At 44.5% G+C, this 17,500-nt stretch overlaps 1 protein-coding gene across 2 annotated transcripts in view; it reads left to right on the top strand.

Moving 5' to 3' along the window:
- The window catches only part of LOC110516739 (unconventional myosin-X-like), a 311,555-nt gene that overhangs the window by 126,907 nt on the left and 167,148 nt on the right, over nucleotides 1–17,500 (top strand). For both annotated transcript variants that reach the window (XR_005051402.1, XM_036975363.1), the window contains exons 8-9: nucleotides 10,810–10,916; nucleotides 11,082–11,211. Coding sequence is in view for 1 of the 2 variants with exons in the window: in XM_036975363.1 (XP_036831258.1) it covers nucleotides 10,810–10,916; nucleotides 11,082–11,211 (237 nt within the window). In the remaining variant the exon portion in view is untranslated. The remainder of the gene's footprint in view (nucleotides 1–10,809; nucleotides 10,917–11,081; nucleotides 11,212–17,500) is intronic.

Raw genomic sequence — 17,500 nt, 5'->3', positions numbered from 1 at the left:
TACCCACAGACTGGACTATACCCACAGACTGTACTATACCCACAGACTGGAGTCTACCCACAGACTGGACTATACCCACAGACTGGACTATACCCACAGACTGGACTCTACCCACAGACTGGATTCTACCCACAGACTGTACTATACCCACAGACTGGAGTCTACCCACAGACTGGATTCTACCCACAGACTGTACTATACCCACAGACTGGAGTCTACCCACAGACTGGAGTCTACCCACAGACTGGACTATACCCACAGACTGGACTCTACCCACAGACTGTACTATACCCACAGACTGGAGTCTACCCACAGACTGGATTCTACCCACAGACTGGATTCTACCCACAGACTGTACTATACCCACAGACTGGAGTCTACCCACAGACTGGAGTCTACCCACAGACTGGATTCTACCCACAGACTGTACTATACCCATAGACTGGACTATACCCACAGACTGGACTCTACCCACAGACTGGACTATACCCACAGACTGGATTCTACCCAAGACTGGACTATACCCACAGACTGGACTCTACCCACAGACTGGACTATACCCACAGACTGGATTCTACCCACAGACTGTACTATACCCATAGACTGGACTATACCCACAGACTGGACTATACCCACAGACTGGATTCTACCCACAGACTGGACTATACCCACAGACTGGATTCTACCCACAGACTGTACTATACCCACAGACTGGACTATACCCACAGACTGGACTATACCCACAGACTGGACTATACCCACAGACTGGACTCTACCCACAGACTGGACTCTACCCACAGACTGGATTCTACCCACATACTGGACTCTACCCACAGACTGGACTCTACCCACAGACTGGACTCTACCCACAGACTGGACTCTACCCACAGACTGGATTCTACCCACAGACTGGATTCTACCCACAGACTGTACTCTACCCACAGACTGTACTATACCCACAGACTGGACTCTACCCACAGATCTGGACTCTACCCACAGACTGTACTCTACCCACAGACTGGACTCTACCCACAGACTGTACTATACCCACAGACTGGATTCTACCCACAGACTGGACTATACCCACAGACTGGACTCTACCCACAGACTGGACTCTACCCACAGACTGGACTCTACCCACAGACTGGAGTCTACCCACAGACTGGACTATACCCACACACTGGACTCTACCCACAGACTGGACTCTACCCACAGACTGGACTCTACCCACAGACTGGACTATACCCACACGCTAGACTCTAACCACACACTCGACTCTACCCACACACTAGACTATACCCACAGACTGGACTCTACCCACAGACTGGACTCTACCCACAGACTGGACTCTACCCACAGACTGGACTCTACCCACAGACTGGACTCTACCCACAGACTGGACTCTACCCACACACTGGACTCTACCCACAGACTGGACTCTACCCACAGACTGGACTCTACCCACAGACTGGATTCTACCCACAGACTGGATTCTACCCACAGACTGTACTCTACCCACAGACTGTACTATACCCACAGACTGGACTCTACCCACAGACTGGACTCTACCCACAGACTGGACTCTACCCACAGACTGGACTCTACCCACAGACTGTACTATACCCACAGACTGGACTCTACCCACAGACTGGACTATACCCACAGACTGGACTCTACCCACAGACTGTACTATACCCACAGACTGGACTCTACCCACAGACTGGACTCTACCCACAGACTGGACTCTACCCACAGACTGGAGTCTACCCACAGACTGGACTATACCCACACACTGGACTCTACCCACAGACTGGACTCTACCCACAGACTGGACTCTACCCACAGACTGGACTATACCCACACGCTAGACTCTAACCACACACTCGACTCTACCCACACACTAGACTATACCCACAGACTGGACTCTACCCACACACTGGACTCTACCCACAGACTGGACTCTACCCACAGACTGTACTATACCCACAGACTGGACTCTACCCACAGACTGGACTCTACCCACACGCTAGACTCTAACCACACACTCGACTCTACCCACACACTAGACTATACCCACATACTAGACTCTACCCACACACTGGACTCTAGCCACACACTAGACTATACCCATACACTAGACTATACCCACACACTAGACTCTACCCACACACTGGACTCTACCCAACACAGTGGACTCTACCCACACACTAGACTATACCCACACACTGGACTCTACCCACACACTAGACTCTACCCAACACAGTAGACTATACCCACACACTAGACTATACCCACACTAGACTGTACCCACACTAGACTGTACCCACACACTGGACTCTACACAACACACTAGACTCTCCCCCCACTAGACTGTACCCACACACTAGACTGTACCCACACTAGACTGTACCCACACACTGGACTCTACCCAACACACTAGACTCTCCCCCCACTAGACTGTACCCACACACTAGACTGTACCCACACACTAGACTGTACCCACACACTAGACTGTACCCACACTAGACTGTACCCACACACTGGACACTGGACTCTCTGTTTTGTACGCTGCTGCTACTCGCTGTTTATTATCTATGCATAGTCACTTCACCTCTACCTACATGTACAAATTACCTTGTCTAACCTGTACCCCCGCACACTGACTCGGTGTACCTCCTGTATATAGCCTCCACATTGACTCTGTACTGGTACCCCCTGTATATAGCCTCCACATTGACTCTGTACCGTAACACCCTGTATATAGCCTCCACATTGACTCTGTACCGTAATACCCTATATATAGCCTCCACATTGACTCTGTACCGTAATACCCTGTATATAGCCTCCACATTGACTCTGTACTGGTACCTCCTGTATATAGCCTCCACATTGACTCTGTACCGTAACACCCTGTATATAGCCTCCACATTGACTCTGTACCTTAATACCCTGTATATAGCCTCCACATTGACTCTGTACCGGTACCCTCTGTATATAGCCTCCACATTGACTCTGTACCGTAACACCCTGTATATAGTCTCCACATTGACTCTGTACCGTAACACCCTGTATATAGCCTCCACATTGACTCTGTACCGTAACACCCTGTATATAGACACCACATTGACTCTGTACCGTAATACCCTGTATATAGCCTCCACACGGACTCAGTACCGGTACCCCCTGTATATAGCCTCCACATTGACTCTGTACCGGTACCCCCTGTGTTATAGCCTCCACATTGACTCTGTACTGGTACACCCTGTATATAGCCTCCACATTGACTCTGTACCGGTACCCCCTGTATATAGCCTCCACATGGACTCTGTACCGTAATACCCTGTATATAGCCTCCACATTGACTCTGTACCGGTACCCCCTGTATATAGCCTCCACATTTACTCTGTACCGGTACCCCTGTATATAGCCTCCACACTGACTCTGTACCGTAACACCCTGTATATAGTCTCCACATTGACTCTGTACCGGTACCCCCTGTATATAGCCTCCACATTGACTCTGTACCGGTACCCCCTGTATATAGCCTCCACATTGACTCTGTACCGGTACCCCCTGTATATAGCCTCCACATTGACTCTGTACCGGTACCCCCTGTATATAGCCTCCACATTGACTCTGTACCAGTACCACCTGTATATAGTCTCCACATTGACTCTGTACCGGTACCCCCTGTATATAGCCTCCACATTGACTCTGCAACTCCCATACGGACTCGGGAGAGGCGAAGGTTGAGAGCCGTGCGTCCTCTGAAACACAACCCAGCCAAGCCGCACTGCTTCTTGACACAATGCCCGCTAAACTCCGGATGCCAGCCGCACCAATGTGTCGGAGGAAACACCGTACACCTGGCGACCGTGTCAGCGTGCAATTGCGCGCCTGGCCCGCCACAGGAGTCGCTAGTGCGCGATGGGCGAAGAACATCCCTTCCGGCCAAACCCTCCACTAACCAGGACGATGCTGGTCCAATTGTGCGCCACCCCATGGGTCTCCCGGTCGCGGCCGGGTGCGACAGAGCCTGGACTCAAACCCAGAATCTCTTGTGGCACAGCTAGCCCTTAGACCACAGCGCCACTCGGGAGGCCCGACAAATAACATTTTATTTGATATTTATGTACATACAGTTCTTTCAGAAAGTATTCATACCCCTTGACGTATTCCATATTTTGTTGAATTCAAAATGGATGACTTTTTATTTATTTTTACCCATCTATACACAATACCCCATAATGACAAAGTGAAGACATGTTTTTAGAAATCTTTGCAAATTAATTGAAAATTAAATACAGAAATATAAAATGTACATACTGTAAGTATTCACATCCCTAAGTCAATTCTTTGTTGAAGCACCTTTGGTACCAGGGCTCAGGCTAAGACAGTGAACACTGAGGCTGTACCCTTACAGTTTTAGACAGTACCCAATAGCCTATTATCAGGACTCAGGCTAAGACAGTGAACACTGAGGCTGTACCCTTACAGTTTTAGACAGTACCCAATAGCCTATTATCAAGGACTCAGGCTAAGACAGTGAACACTGAGGCTGTACCCTTACAGTTTTAGACAGTACCCAATAGCCTATTATCAGGGCTCAGGCTAAGACAGTGAACACTGAGGCTGTACCCTTACAGTTTTAGACAGTACCCAATAGCCTATTATCAAGGACTCAGGCTAAGACAGTGAACACTGAGGCTGTACCCTTACAGTTTTAGACAGTACCCAATAGCCTATTATCAGGACTCAGGCTAAGACAGTGAACACTGAGGCTGTACCCTTACAGTTTTAGACAGTACCCAATAGCCTATTATCAAGGACTCAGGCTAAGACAGTGAACACTGAGGCTGTACCCTTACAGTTTTAGACAGTACCCAATAGCCTATTATCAGGGCTCAGGCTAAGACAGTGAACACTGAGGCTGTACCCTTACAGTTTTAGACAGTACCCAATAGCCTATTATCAGGACTCAGGCTAAGACAGTGAACACTGAGGCTGTACCCTTACAGTTTTAGACAGTACCCAATAGCCTATTATCAAGGACTCAGGCTAAGACAGTGAACACTGAGGCTGTACCCTTACAGTTTTAGACAGTACCCAATAGCCTATTATCAGGGCTCAGGCTAAGACAGTGAACACTGAGGCTGTACCCTTACAGTTTTAGACAGTACCCAATAGCCTATTATCAAGGACTCAGGCTAAGACAGTGAACACTGAGGCTGTACCCTTACAGTTTTAGACAGTACCCAATAGCCTATTATCAGGGCTCAGGCTAAGACAGTGAACACTGAGGCTGTACACTTACAGTACAAGTCTCAGAGTTTATTATCGTTCAAGGGGAAAAAGGTAAGTCAAGGCAGGCAAAGGGTCATAATCCAAATCAGAGTCAGGCAGGTACAGGACAGCGAGCAGGATCAGGGACAGGACAGGACAGGCAGAAAGGTCAGAACTTAGAAGACTAACAAAAACTAGAGCACAGGAAACACGCTGGTAGGACTTGACGGAACAAGACCAACTGGCAACAGACAAACAGAAAACGCAGGTATAAATACACAGGATAATGAGGGAAGGTGGGAGACACCTGGTGGGGGGTGAAGACATGCACAAAGACAGGTGAAACAGATCAGGGTGTGACATTTGGCAGTGATTACAGCTGTGAGTTCTTCTGGGTAAGTTTCTAAGAGCTTTCCGCACCTGGATTGTGCAACATTTGCCCATTATTCTTTTATAAATTCTTCAAGCTCTGTCAAGTTGGTTGTTGATCATTGCTAGACAACCCTTTTCAGGTCTCTGCCATAGATTTTCAAGTAGATTTAAGTCAAAACTGTAACTCAGCCACTCAGGAACATTCACTGTCTTCTTGGTAAGCAACTCCAGTGTAGATTTGTCCTTGTGTTTTGGGCTTTTGTCCTGCTGAAAGGTCAATTAATCTCCCAGTGTCTGTTGAAATGCAGACTGAACCAGGTTTTCCTCTAGGATGTTGCCTGTGCTTATTAGTTCTATTCCATTACGTCTTTATCCTGAAAAACTCCCAAGTCCTTAACGATTACCCATACCATGATGCAGCCACCACTATGCATGAAGATATGGAGAGTGGTACTCAGTAATGTGTTGCATTGAATTTTCCCCAAACATACAGTAACACTTTGTATCAAGGACAAATTGATGAGGAAAATGTATTTTTTTAATCAATTTTAGAATAAGGCTGTAATGCAAAAAAATGTGGAAAAAGTCAAGGTTTCTGAATACTTTCCGAAGGCTCTGTACATAGTTTTTGCTAGCAGGCTTTGTCTTTAACTGAAGTGTTACCTCACCTTCACTATCATTCATTAGAATAACCTCCCCTCCCCTCACCTCCTCATCATTCATTAGAATAACCTCCCCTCCCCTCATCTCCACTATCATTCATTAGAATAACCTCCCCTCCCCTCACCTCATCATTCATTAGAATAACCTCCCCTCCCCTCCCCTCACCTCCTCATCATTCATTAGAATAACCTCCCCTCCCCTCACCTCCTCATCATTCATTAGAATAACCTCCCCTCCCCTCACCTCCTCATCATTCATTAGAATAACCTCCCCTCCCCTCACCTCCTCATCATTCATTATAATAACCTCCCCTCCCCTCACCTCCTCATCATTCATTAGAATAACCTCCCCTCCCCTCACCTCCTCATCATTCATTAGAATAACCTCCCCTCCCCTCACCTCCTCATCATTCATTAGAATAACCTCCCCTCCCCTCACCTCCTCATCATTCATTAGAATAACCTCCCCTCCCCTCACCTCCTCATCATTCATTAGAATAACCTCCCCTCACCTCCTCATCATTCATTAGAATAACCTCCCCTCCCCTCCCCTCCTCATCATTCATTAGAATAACCTCCCCTCCCCTCACCTCCACTATCATTGATTAGAATAACCTCCCCTCCCCTCACCTCCTCATCATTGATTAGAATAACCTCCCCTCCCCTCACCTTCACTATCATTCATTAGAATAACCTCCCCTCCCCTCACCTCCTCATCATTCATTAGAATAACCTCCCCTCCCCTCACCTCCTCATCATTCATTAGAATAACCTCCCCTCCCCTCCCCTCCTCATCATTCATTAGAATAACCTCCCCTCCTCATCATTCATTAGAATAACCTCCCCTCCCCTCACCTCCACTATCATTGATTATAATAACCTCCCCTCCCCTCACCTCCTCATCATTGATTAGAATAACCTCCCCTCCCCTCACCTTCACTATCATTCATTAGAATAACCTCCCCTCCCCTCACCTCCTCATCATTCATTAGAATAACCTCCCCTCCCCTCACCTCCTCATCATTCATTAGAATAACCTCCCCTCCCTTCACCTCCTCATCATTCATTAGAATAACCTCCCCTCACCTCCTCATCATTCATTAGAATAACCTCCCCTCCCCTCACCTCCTCATCATTCATTAGAATAACCTCCCCTCCCCTCACCTCCTCATCATTCATTAGAATAACCTCCCCTCACCTCCTCATCATTCATTAGAATAACCTCCCCTCACCTCCTCATCATTCATTAGAATAACCTCCCCTCCCCTCACCTCCTCATCATTCATTAGAATAACCTCCCCTCCCCTCACCTCCTCATCATTCATTAGAATAACCTCCCCTCCCCTCACCTCCTCATCATTCATTAGAATAACCTCCCCTCCCCTCACCTCCTCATCATTGATTAGAATAACCTCCCCTCCCCTCACCTCCACTATCATTGATTAGAATAACCTCCCCTCCCCTCACCTCCTCATCATTGATTAGAATAACCTCCCCTCCCCTCACCTTCACTATCATTCATTAGAATAACCTCCCCTCCCCTCACCTCCTCATCATTCATTAGAATAACCTCCCCTCCCCTCACCTCCTCATCATTCATTAGAATAACCCCCCCCCCTCACCTCCTCATCATTCATTAGAATAACCTCCCCTCCCCTCACCTCCTCATCATTCATTAGAATAACCTCCCCTCCCCTCACCTCCACTATCATTCATTAGAATAACCTCCCCTCCCCTCACCTCCTCATCATTGATTAGAATAACCTCCCCTCCCCTCACCTTCACTATCATTCATTAGAATAACCTCCCCTCCCCTCCTCATCATTCATTAGAATAACGTCCCCTTCCCTCCCCTCCTCATCATTCATTAGAATAACCTCCCCTCACCTCCACTATCATTGATTATAATAACCTCCCCTCCCCTCACCTCCTCATCATTGATTAGAATAACCTCCCCTCCCCTCCTCATCATTCATTAGAATAACCTCCCCTCACCTTCACTATCATTCATTAGAATAACCTCCCCTCCCCTCCTCATCATTCATTAGAATAACCTCCCCTCCCCTCACCTCCTCATCATTCATTAGAATAACCTCCCCTCACCTTCACTATCATTCATTAGAATAACCTCCCCTCCCCTCACCTCCTCATCATTCATTAGAATAACCTCCCCTCCCCTCACCTCCTCATCATTCATTAGAATAACCTCCCCTCACCTCCTCATCATTCATTAGAATAACCTCCCCTCCCCTCCCCTCACCTCCTCATCATTTCTTTGCCACATTTTTTGCAGTTTTACTTTAGTGCCTTGTTGCAAACAGGAGGCATGTTTTGGAATATTTGTGTTCTGTACAGGCTTCCTTCCTTTCACTCTGTCAATTAGGTTAGTATTGTGGAGTAACTACAATGTTGTTGATCCATCCTCAGTTTTATCCCACCACAGCTATTAAACTCTGTAACTGTTTTAAAGTCACCATTGGCCTCATGGTGAAATCCCTGAATTGTTTCCTTCCTCTCCGGCAACTGAGTTAGGAAGGACGCCTGTATCTTTGTAGTGACTGGGTGTATTGATACACCATCCAAAGTGTAATTAATAACTTCACCATGCTCAAATGGATATTCACTATCTGATTTTTTTATACCCATCTACCAATAAGTGCCCTTCTTTGTGAGGCATTGGAAAACCTCCCTGGTCTGTGTGGTTGAGACTGTGTTTGAAATTCACTGCTGAGGGAGCTTAAATATAATTATGTGTGGGGTACAGAGATGAGGTATTTCATGCAACTTATTATGTGACTTGTTAACTTAAGCTAGTTTTTACTCCTGACCTTATTTAGGCTTGTCATAACAAAGGTGTTAAATACATGACTCAAGACATTTCAGCTTTTCAGTTTTTATTTATTTGTAAAAATGTCTAAAAACATAATTTACTTTGACAATAATACATGTTTAAATCAGGCTGTAAAACAACAAAGTGCTGAATAAGTCAATGGGTGTGAATACTTACTGACCTTAATGACCTTTCACTCCTACACATCGACTCGGTACTAGTACTTCCTGTATATAACCATGTTATTTTCTACTTCCTGTGTATAGCCATGTTATTTTCTACTTCCTGTGTATAGCCATGTTATTTTCTACTTCCTGTGTATAGCCATGTTATTTTATACTTCCTGTATATAGCCATGTTATTTTCTACTTCCTGTGTATAGCCATGTTATTTTCTACTTCCTGCATATAGCCATGTTATTTTTACTTCCTGTGTATAGCCATGTTTGTTATACTTCCTGTGTATAGCCATGTTATTTTCTACTTCCTGTATATAGCCATGTTATTTTCTACTTCCTGTTTATAGCCGTGTTATTTTCTACTTCCTGTGTATAGCTGTGTTATTTTCTACTTCCTGTTTATAGCCGTGTTATTTTCTACTTCCTGTTTATAGCCGTGTTATTTTATACTTCCTGTTTATAGCCGTGTTATTTTCTACTTCCTGTATATAGCCGTGTTATTTTCTACTTCCTGTTTATAGCCGTGTTATTTTCTACTTCCTGTATATAGCCGTGTTATTTTCTACTTCCTGTTTATAGCCGTGTTATTTTCTACTTTCTGTTTATAGCCGTGTTATTTTCTACTTCCTGTATATAGCCGTGTTATTTTCTACTTCCTGTTTATAGCCGTGTTATTTTCTACTTCCTGTGTATAGTCGTGTTATTTTCTACTTCCTGTATATAGCCGTGTTATTTTCTACTTCCTGTGTATAGCCGTGTTATTTTCTACTTCCTGTTTATAGCCATGTTATTTTCTACTTCCTGTGTATAGCCATGTTTTTTTCTACTTCCTGTTAATATCCGTGTTATTTTCTACTTCCTGTTCATAGCCGTGTTATTTTCTACTTCCTGTGTTTAGCCGTGTTATTTTCTACTTCCTGTATATAGCCATGTTATTTTCTACTTGCTGTATATAGCCATGTTATTTTCTACTTCCTGTGTATAGCCATGTTATTTTCTACTTCCTGTTCATAGCCATGTTATTTTCTACTTCCTGTGTATAGCCGTGTTATTTTCTATTTCCTGCATATAGCCGTGTTATTTTCTACTTCCTGTGTATAGCCATGTTATTTTCTACTTCCTGTGTATAGCCGTGTTATTTTCTACTTCCTGTATATAGCCATGTTATTTTCTACTTCCTGTATATAGCCGTGTTATTTTCTACTTCCTGTATATAGCCATGTTATTTTTTACTTGTTATTGGTGTTTGTTATTCACTGTGTATTTATTCCTTGTCACTATTTCTGTTATTATTTGTATGTTTCTGATTCTTTATCTTTAACTCTGCATCGTAATTAAGCATTTCACTGTTAGTCTACACCTGTACGAAGCATGTCACAAATACAATTTGAATTGATTTAAATACAGTGGGACTTTGTTTGTGTCTCTAGAAAATGTTCCTGAAGAAAATAACTGCCTAAAGTTATTTTATGTCTGTGTTCCAGAGTTGTACTTCCTGTCTGAGGGCCCAGAGTCATACCACTACCTGAGTCAGTCTGGCTGTGTGAAGGACAGGAGTCTAGATGACCTGCAGCTCTATGACAGTGTTATGGTGAGGCTGGTTGTACCTTCACAAGCTGCCACCAGATGGCGGAATAACCCAGTAGAATAACTACAGTCCCACCAGATGTGTTGATCATGGGCCCTGCAGCATGTATTATCCTGTCTGTGTTCAGTAGAAGGAATCTCATAATCTCTCTGTCTCTGCTACTACCAGGAGGCTCTAAAGGTGATGCAGTTCAGTGAGGAGGAGATACGGGACGTCTTCAAGCTGCTGTCTGCTGTTCTCCTGATGGGGAACATAGAGTTCATGACCGCAGGAGGAGCACAAATCACATCCAAAGGAGGTGAGAGGGAGGAGAAGAGAGGGAGGGGAGATGGAAGGAGAGAAGGAAGAGAGGGAGGGAGGGAGGGAAGAGAGGGGAGGGAGGGAAGAGAGGGGAGGAAGAGAGGGGAGGGAAGGGAGGGGAGGGGGTAGAGGAGAGGAAAGGAGGGGAGGGAGGGAGGGAGGAAGAGAGGGGAGGGAGGGAGCGAGGGAGGGGAGGAAGGGAAGGAAGAGAGGGGAGGGAAGGGAGGGGAGGGGGTAGAAGAGAGGAAAGGAGGGGAGGGGAGGGGGAGGGAGGGAGGAAGAGAGGAGGTGGGAGGATATTCTAATGAATGATAGTGAAGGTGAGGGGAGGGGAGGTTATTATAATGAATGATAGTGAAGGTGAGGTAACACTTCAGGTAAAGACAAAGCCTGCTGACAGAAACTATGTACAGAGCCTTCGGAAAGTATTCAGAAACCTTGACTTTTTCCACATTTTATTACGTTACAGCCTTATTCTAAAATTGATTAAATTACCCATTTTCCTCATCAATCTACACACAATACCCCCTAATACCCAATTTTAGAAATGTTATAAATACCTGATTTAAAAAGTATTCAGACCCGTTGCTATGAGACTTAAAATTGAGCTCAGGTGCATCCTGTTTCCATTGATCATCCCTGAGATGTTTCCACAACTTGGAGTCCACCTGTGGTAAATTCTATTGATTGGACATGATTTGGAGAGGCACACACCTGTCTATATAAGGTCCCACAGTTTACAGTGCATGTCAGAGCAAAAACCAAGTCATGAGGTTGAAGGAATTGTCCGTAGAGCTCCGAGACGGGATTGTGTCGAGGCACAGGCCTCCATCATTCTTAAATGGAAGAAGTTTGGAACCACCAAGACTCTTCCTAGAGCTGGCCGCCCGCCAACCTGAGCAATCGGGGGAGAAGGGACTTGGTCAGAGAGGTGACCAAGAAGCCGATGGTCCCTCTGACAGCTCCAGAGTTCCTCATTGGAGATGGGAGAACCTTCCAGAAGGACAACCATCTCCATACCACCCTCCCTACCACCCCGATACCACCCCCATAACACCCTCCATACCACCCTCAGTAACATATCTGTCTGTCTCTCTCTCCAGTGGTCAGTAACACATCTGTCTCTCTCTCCAGTGGTCAGTAACATATCTGTCTGTCTCTAGTGGTTAGTAACACATCTGTCTGTCTCCAGTGGTTAGTAACATACAGTGCCTTGCGAAAGTATTCGGCCCCCTTGAACTTTGCGACCTTATGCCACATTTCAGGCTTCAAACATAAAGATATAAAACTGTATTTTTTTGTGAAGAATCTACAACAAGTGGGACACAATCATGAAGTGGAACGACATTTATTGGATATTTCAAACTTTTTTAACAAATCAAAAACTGAAAAATTGGGCGTGCAAAATTATTCAGCCCCCTGAAGTTAATACTCTGTAGCGCCACCTTTTGCTGCGATTACAGCTGTAAGTCGCTTGGGGTATGTCTCTATCAGTTTTGCACAGCGAGAGACTGACATTTTTTCCCATTCCTCCTTGCAAAACAGCTCGAGCTCAGTGAGGTTGGATGGAGAGCATTTGTGAACAGCAGTTTTCAGTTCTTTCCACAGATTCTCGATTGGATTCAGGTCTGGACTTTGACTTGGCCATTCTAACACCTGGATATGTTTATTTTTGAACCATTCCATTGTAGGTTTTGCTTTATGTTTTGGATCATTGTCTTGTTGGAAGACAAATCTCCGTCCCAGTCTCAGGTCTTTTGCAGACTCCATCAGGTTTTCTTCCAGAATGGTCCTGTATTTGGCTCCATCCATCTTCCCATCAATTTTAACCATCTTCCCTGTCCCTGCTGAAGAAAAGCAGGCCCAAACCATGATGCTGCCACCACCATGTTTGACAGTGGGGATGGTGTGTTCAGCTGTGTTGCTTTTACGCCAAACATAACGTTTTGCATTGTTGCCAAAAAGTTCAATTTTGGTTTCATCTGACCAGAGCACCTTCTTCCACATGTTTGGTGTGTCTCCCAGGTGGCTTGTGGCAAACTTTAAACAACACTTTTTATGGATATCTTTAAGAAATGGCTTTCTTCTTGCCACTCTTCCATAAAGGCCAGATTTGTGCAATATACGACTGATTGTTGTCCTATGGACAGAGTCTCCCACCTCAGCTGTAGATCTCTGCAGTTCATCCATAGTGATCATGGGCCTCTTGGCTGCATCTCTGATCAGTCTTCTCCTTGTATGAGCTGAAAGTTTAGAGGGACGGCCAGGTCTTGGTAGATTTGCAGTGGTCTGATACTCCTTCCATTTCAATATTATCGCTTGCACAGTGCTCCTTGGGATGTTTAAAGCTTGGGAAATATTTTTGTATCCAAATCCGGCTTTAAACTTCTTCACAACAGTATCTCGGACCTGCCTGGTGTGTTCCTTGTTCTTCATGATGCTCTCTGCGCTTTTAACGGACCTCTGAGACTATCACAGTGCAGGTGCATTTATACGGAGACTTGATTACACACAGGTGGATTGTATTTATCATCATTAGTCATTTAGGTCAATTGGATCATTCAGAGATCCTCACTGAACTTCTGGAGAGAGTTTGCTGCACTGAAAGTAAAGGGGCTGAATAATTTTGCACGCCCAATTTTTCTGTTTTTGATTTGTTAAAAAAGTTTGAAATATCCAATAAATGTCGTTCCACTTCATGATTGTGTCCCACTTGTTGTTGATTCTTCACAAAAAAATACAGTTTTATATCTTTATGTTTGAAGCCTGAAATGTGGCAAAAGGTCGCAAAGTTCAAGGGGGCCGAATACTTTCGCAAGGCACTGTATCTGTCTCTCTCTAGTGGTTAGTAACATATCTGTCTGTCTCTCTCCAGTGGTCAGTAACATATCTGTCTGTCTCTCTCCAGTGGTCAGTAACACATCTGTCTGTCTCTCTCTCCAGTGGTTAGTAACATATCTGTCTGTCTCTCCAGTGGATAGTAACATATCTGTCTCCCTCTAGTGGTTAGTAACACATCTGTCTGTCTCTCTCGCCAGTGGTCAGTAACATATCTGTCTCTCTCTAGTGGTCAGTAACATATCTGTCTCTCTCTAGTGGTCAGTAACATATATGTCTGTCTCTCCAGTGGTCAGTAACATATCTGTCTGTCTCTAGTGGTTAGTAACATATCTGTCTGTCTCTCTAGTGGTTAGTAACATACAGTGCCTTGCGAAAGTATTCGGCCCCCTTGAACTTTGCGACCTTTTGCCACATTTCAGGCTTCAAACATAAAGATATAAAACTGTATTTTTTTGTGAAGAATCTACAACATGTGGGACACAATCATGAAGTGGAACGACATTTATTGGATATTGCAAACTTTTTTAACAAATCAAAAACTGAAAAATTGGGCGTGCAAAATTATTCAGCCCCCTTAAGTTAATACTTTGTAGCGCCACCTTTTGCTGTGATTACAGCTGTAAGTCGCTTGGGGTATGTCTCTATCAGTTTTGCACAGCGAGAGACTGACATTTTTTCCCATTCCTACTTGCAAAACAGCTCGAGCTCAGTGAGGTTGGATGGAGAGCATTTGTGAACAGCAGTTTTCAGTTCTTTCCACAGATTCTCGATTGGATTCAGGTCTGGACTTTGACTTGGCCATTCTAACACCTGGATATGTTTATTTTTGAACCATTCCATTGTAGGTTTTGCTTTATGTTTTGGATCATTGTCTTGTTGGAAGACAAATCTCCGTCCCAGTCTCAGGTCTTTTGCATCAGGTTTTCTTCCAGAATGGTCCTGTATTTGGCTCCATCCATCTTCCCATCAATTTTAACCATCTTCCCTGTCCCTGCTGAAGAAAAGCAGGCCCAAACCATGATGCTGCCACCACCATGTTTGACAGTGGGGATGGTGTGTTCAGCTGTGTTGCTTTTACGCCAAACATAACGTTTTGCATTGTTGCCAAAAAGTTCAATTTTGGTTTCATCTGACCAGAGCACCTTCTTCCACATGTTTGGTGTGTCTCCCAGGTGGCTTGTGGCAAACTTTAAACAACACTTTTTATGGATATCTTTAAGAAATGGCTTTCTTCTTGCCACTCTTCCATAAAGGCCAGATTTGTGCAATATACGACTGATTGTTGTCCTATGGACAGAGTCTCCCACCTCAGCTGTAGATCTCTGCAGTTCATCCATAGTGATCATGGGCCTCTTGGCTGCATCTCTGATCAGTCTTCTCCTTGTATGAGCTGAAAGTTTAGAGGGACGGCCAGGTCTTGGTAGATTTGCAGTGGTCTGATACTCCTTCCATTTCAATATTATCGCTTGCACAGTGCTCCTTGGGATGTTTAAAGCTTGGGAAATATTTTTGTATCCAAATCCGGCTTTAAACTTCTTCACAACAGTATCTCGGACCTGCCTGGTGTGTTCCTTGTTCTTCATGATGCTCTCTGCGCTTTTAACGGACCTCTGAGACTATCACAGTGCAGGTGCATTTATACGGAGACTTGATTACACACAGGTGGATTGTATTTATCATCATTAGTCATTTAGGTCAATTGGATCATTCAGAGATCCTCACTGAACTTCTGGAGAGAGTTTGCTGCACTGAAAGTAAAGGGGCTGAATAATTTTGCACGCCCAATTTTTCAGTTTTTGATTTGTTAAAAAAGTTTGACATATCCAATAAATGTCGTTCCACTTCATGATTGTGTCCCACTTGTTGTTGATTCTTCACAAAAAAATACAGTTTTATATCTTTATGTTTGAAGCCTGAAATGTGGCAAAAGGTCGCAAAGTTCAAGGGGGCCGAATACTTTCGCAAGGCACTGTATCTGTCTCTCTCTAGTGGTTAGTAACATATCTGTCTGTCTCTCTCCAGTGGTCAGTAACATATCTGTCTGTCTCTCTCCAGTGGTCAGTAACACATCTGTCTGTCTCTCTCTCCAGTGGTTAGTAACATATCTGTCTGTCTCTCCAGTGGATAGTAACATATCTGTCTCCCTCTAGTGGTTAGTAACACATCTGTCTGTCTCTCTCGCCAGTGGTCAGTAACATATCTGTCTCTCTCTAGTGGTCAGTAACATATCTGTCTCTCTCTAGTGGTCAGTAACATATATGTCTGTCTCTCTAGTGGTTAGTAACATATCTGTCTGTCTTTCCAGTGGTTAGTAACATATCTGTCTGTCTCTCCAGTGGATAGTAACATATCTGTCTCCCTCTAGTGGTTAGTAACACATCTGTCTGTCTCTCTCGCCAGTGGTCAGTAACATATCTGTCTGTCTCTCTCCAGTGGTCAGTAACACATCTGTCTGTCTCTCTCTCCAGTGGTTAGTAACACATCTGTCTGTCTCTCTCTCCAGTGGTTAGTAACATATCTGTCTCTCTCTAGTGGTTAGTAACATATCTGTCTCCCTCTAGTGGTTAGTAACACATCTGTCTCTCTCTCCAGTGTTTAGTAACATATCTGTCTGTCTCTCTCTCCAGTGGTTAGTAACATATCTGTCTGTCTCTCTCTCCAGTGGTTAGTATTATATCTGTCTGTCTCTCCAGTGGACAGTAACATATCTGTCTGTCTCTCTCTCCAGTGGTTAGTAACATATCTGTCTCTCTAGTGGTCAGTAACATATCTGTCTCTCTCTAGTGGTCAGTAACATATATGTCTGTCTCTCTAGTGGTTAGTAACATATCTGTCTGTCTCTCTCTCCAGTGGTTAGTAACATATCTGTCTCTCTAGTGGTCAGTAACATATCTGTCTCTCTCTAGTGGTCAGTAACATATATGTCTGTCTCTCTAGTGGTTAGTAACATATCTGTCTGTCTCTCTAGTGGTTAATAACATATCTGTCTGTCTCTCCAGTGGTTAGTAACATATCTGTCTGTCTCTCTCTAGTGGTTAGTAACATATCTGTCTCTCTCTCCAAGGGTCAGTAACACATCTGTCTGTCTCTCTCTATTGGTTAGTAACATATGTGTCTGTCTCTCTCTAGTGGTTAGTAACATATCTGTCTGTCTCTCTCTCCAGTGGTTAGTAACATATCTGTCTGTCTCTCTCTAGCGGTTAGTAATATATCTGTCTGTCTCTCCAGTGGTCAGTAACATATCTGTCTGTCTCTCCAATGGTTAGTAACACATCTGTCTGTCTCTCTCTCCAGTGGTCAGTAACACATCTGTCTCCTCTCTCCCCAGTGGTCAGTAACATATCTGTCTGTCTCTCTCTAGTGGTTAGTTACATGTCTGTCTGCCTCTCTCTAGTGGTTAGTTACATATCTGTCTGTCTCTCCAGTGGTCAGTAACACATCTTTCT

This window comes from Oncorhynchus mykiss, chromosome 3 (assembly GCF_013265735.2).
Source record: "Oncorhynchus mykiss isolate Arlee chromosome 3, USDA_OmykA_1.1, whole genome shotgun sequence".
Taxonomy (NCBI): domain Eukaryota; kingdom Metazoa; phylum Chordata; class Actinopteri; order Salmoniformes; family Salmonidae; genus Oncorhynchus; species Oncorhynchus mykiss.
Note: the sequence above shows the minus strand (reverse complement) of the source record. Positions and strands in the feature narration are given on the sequence as shown.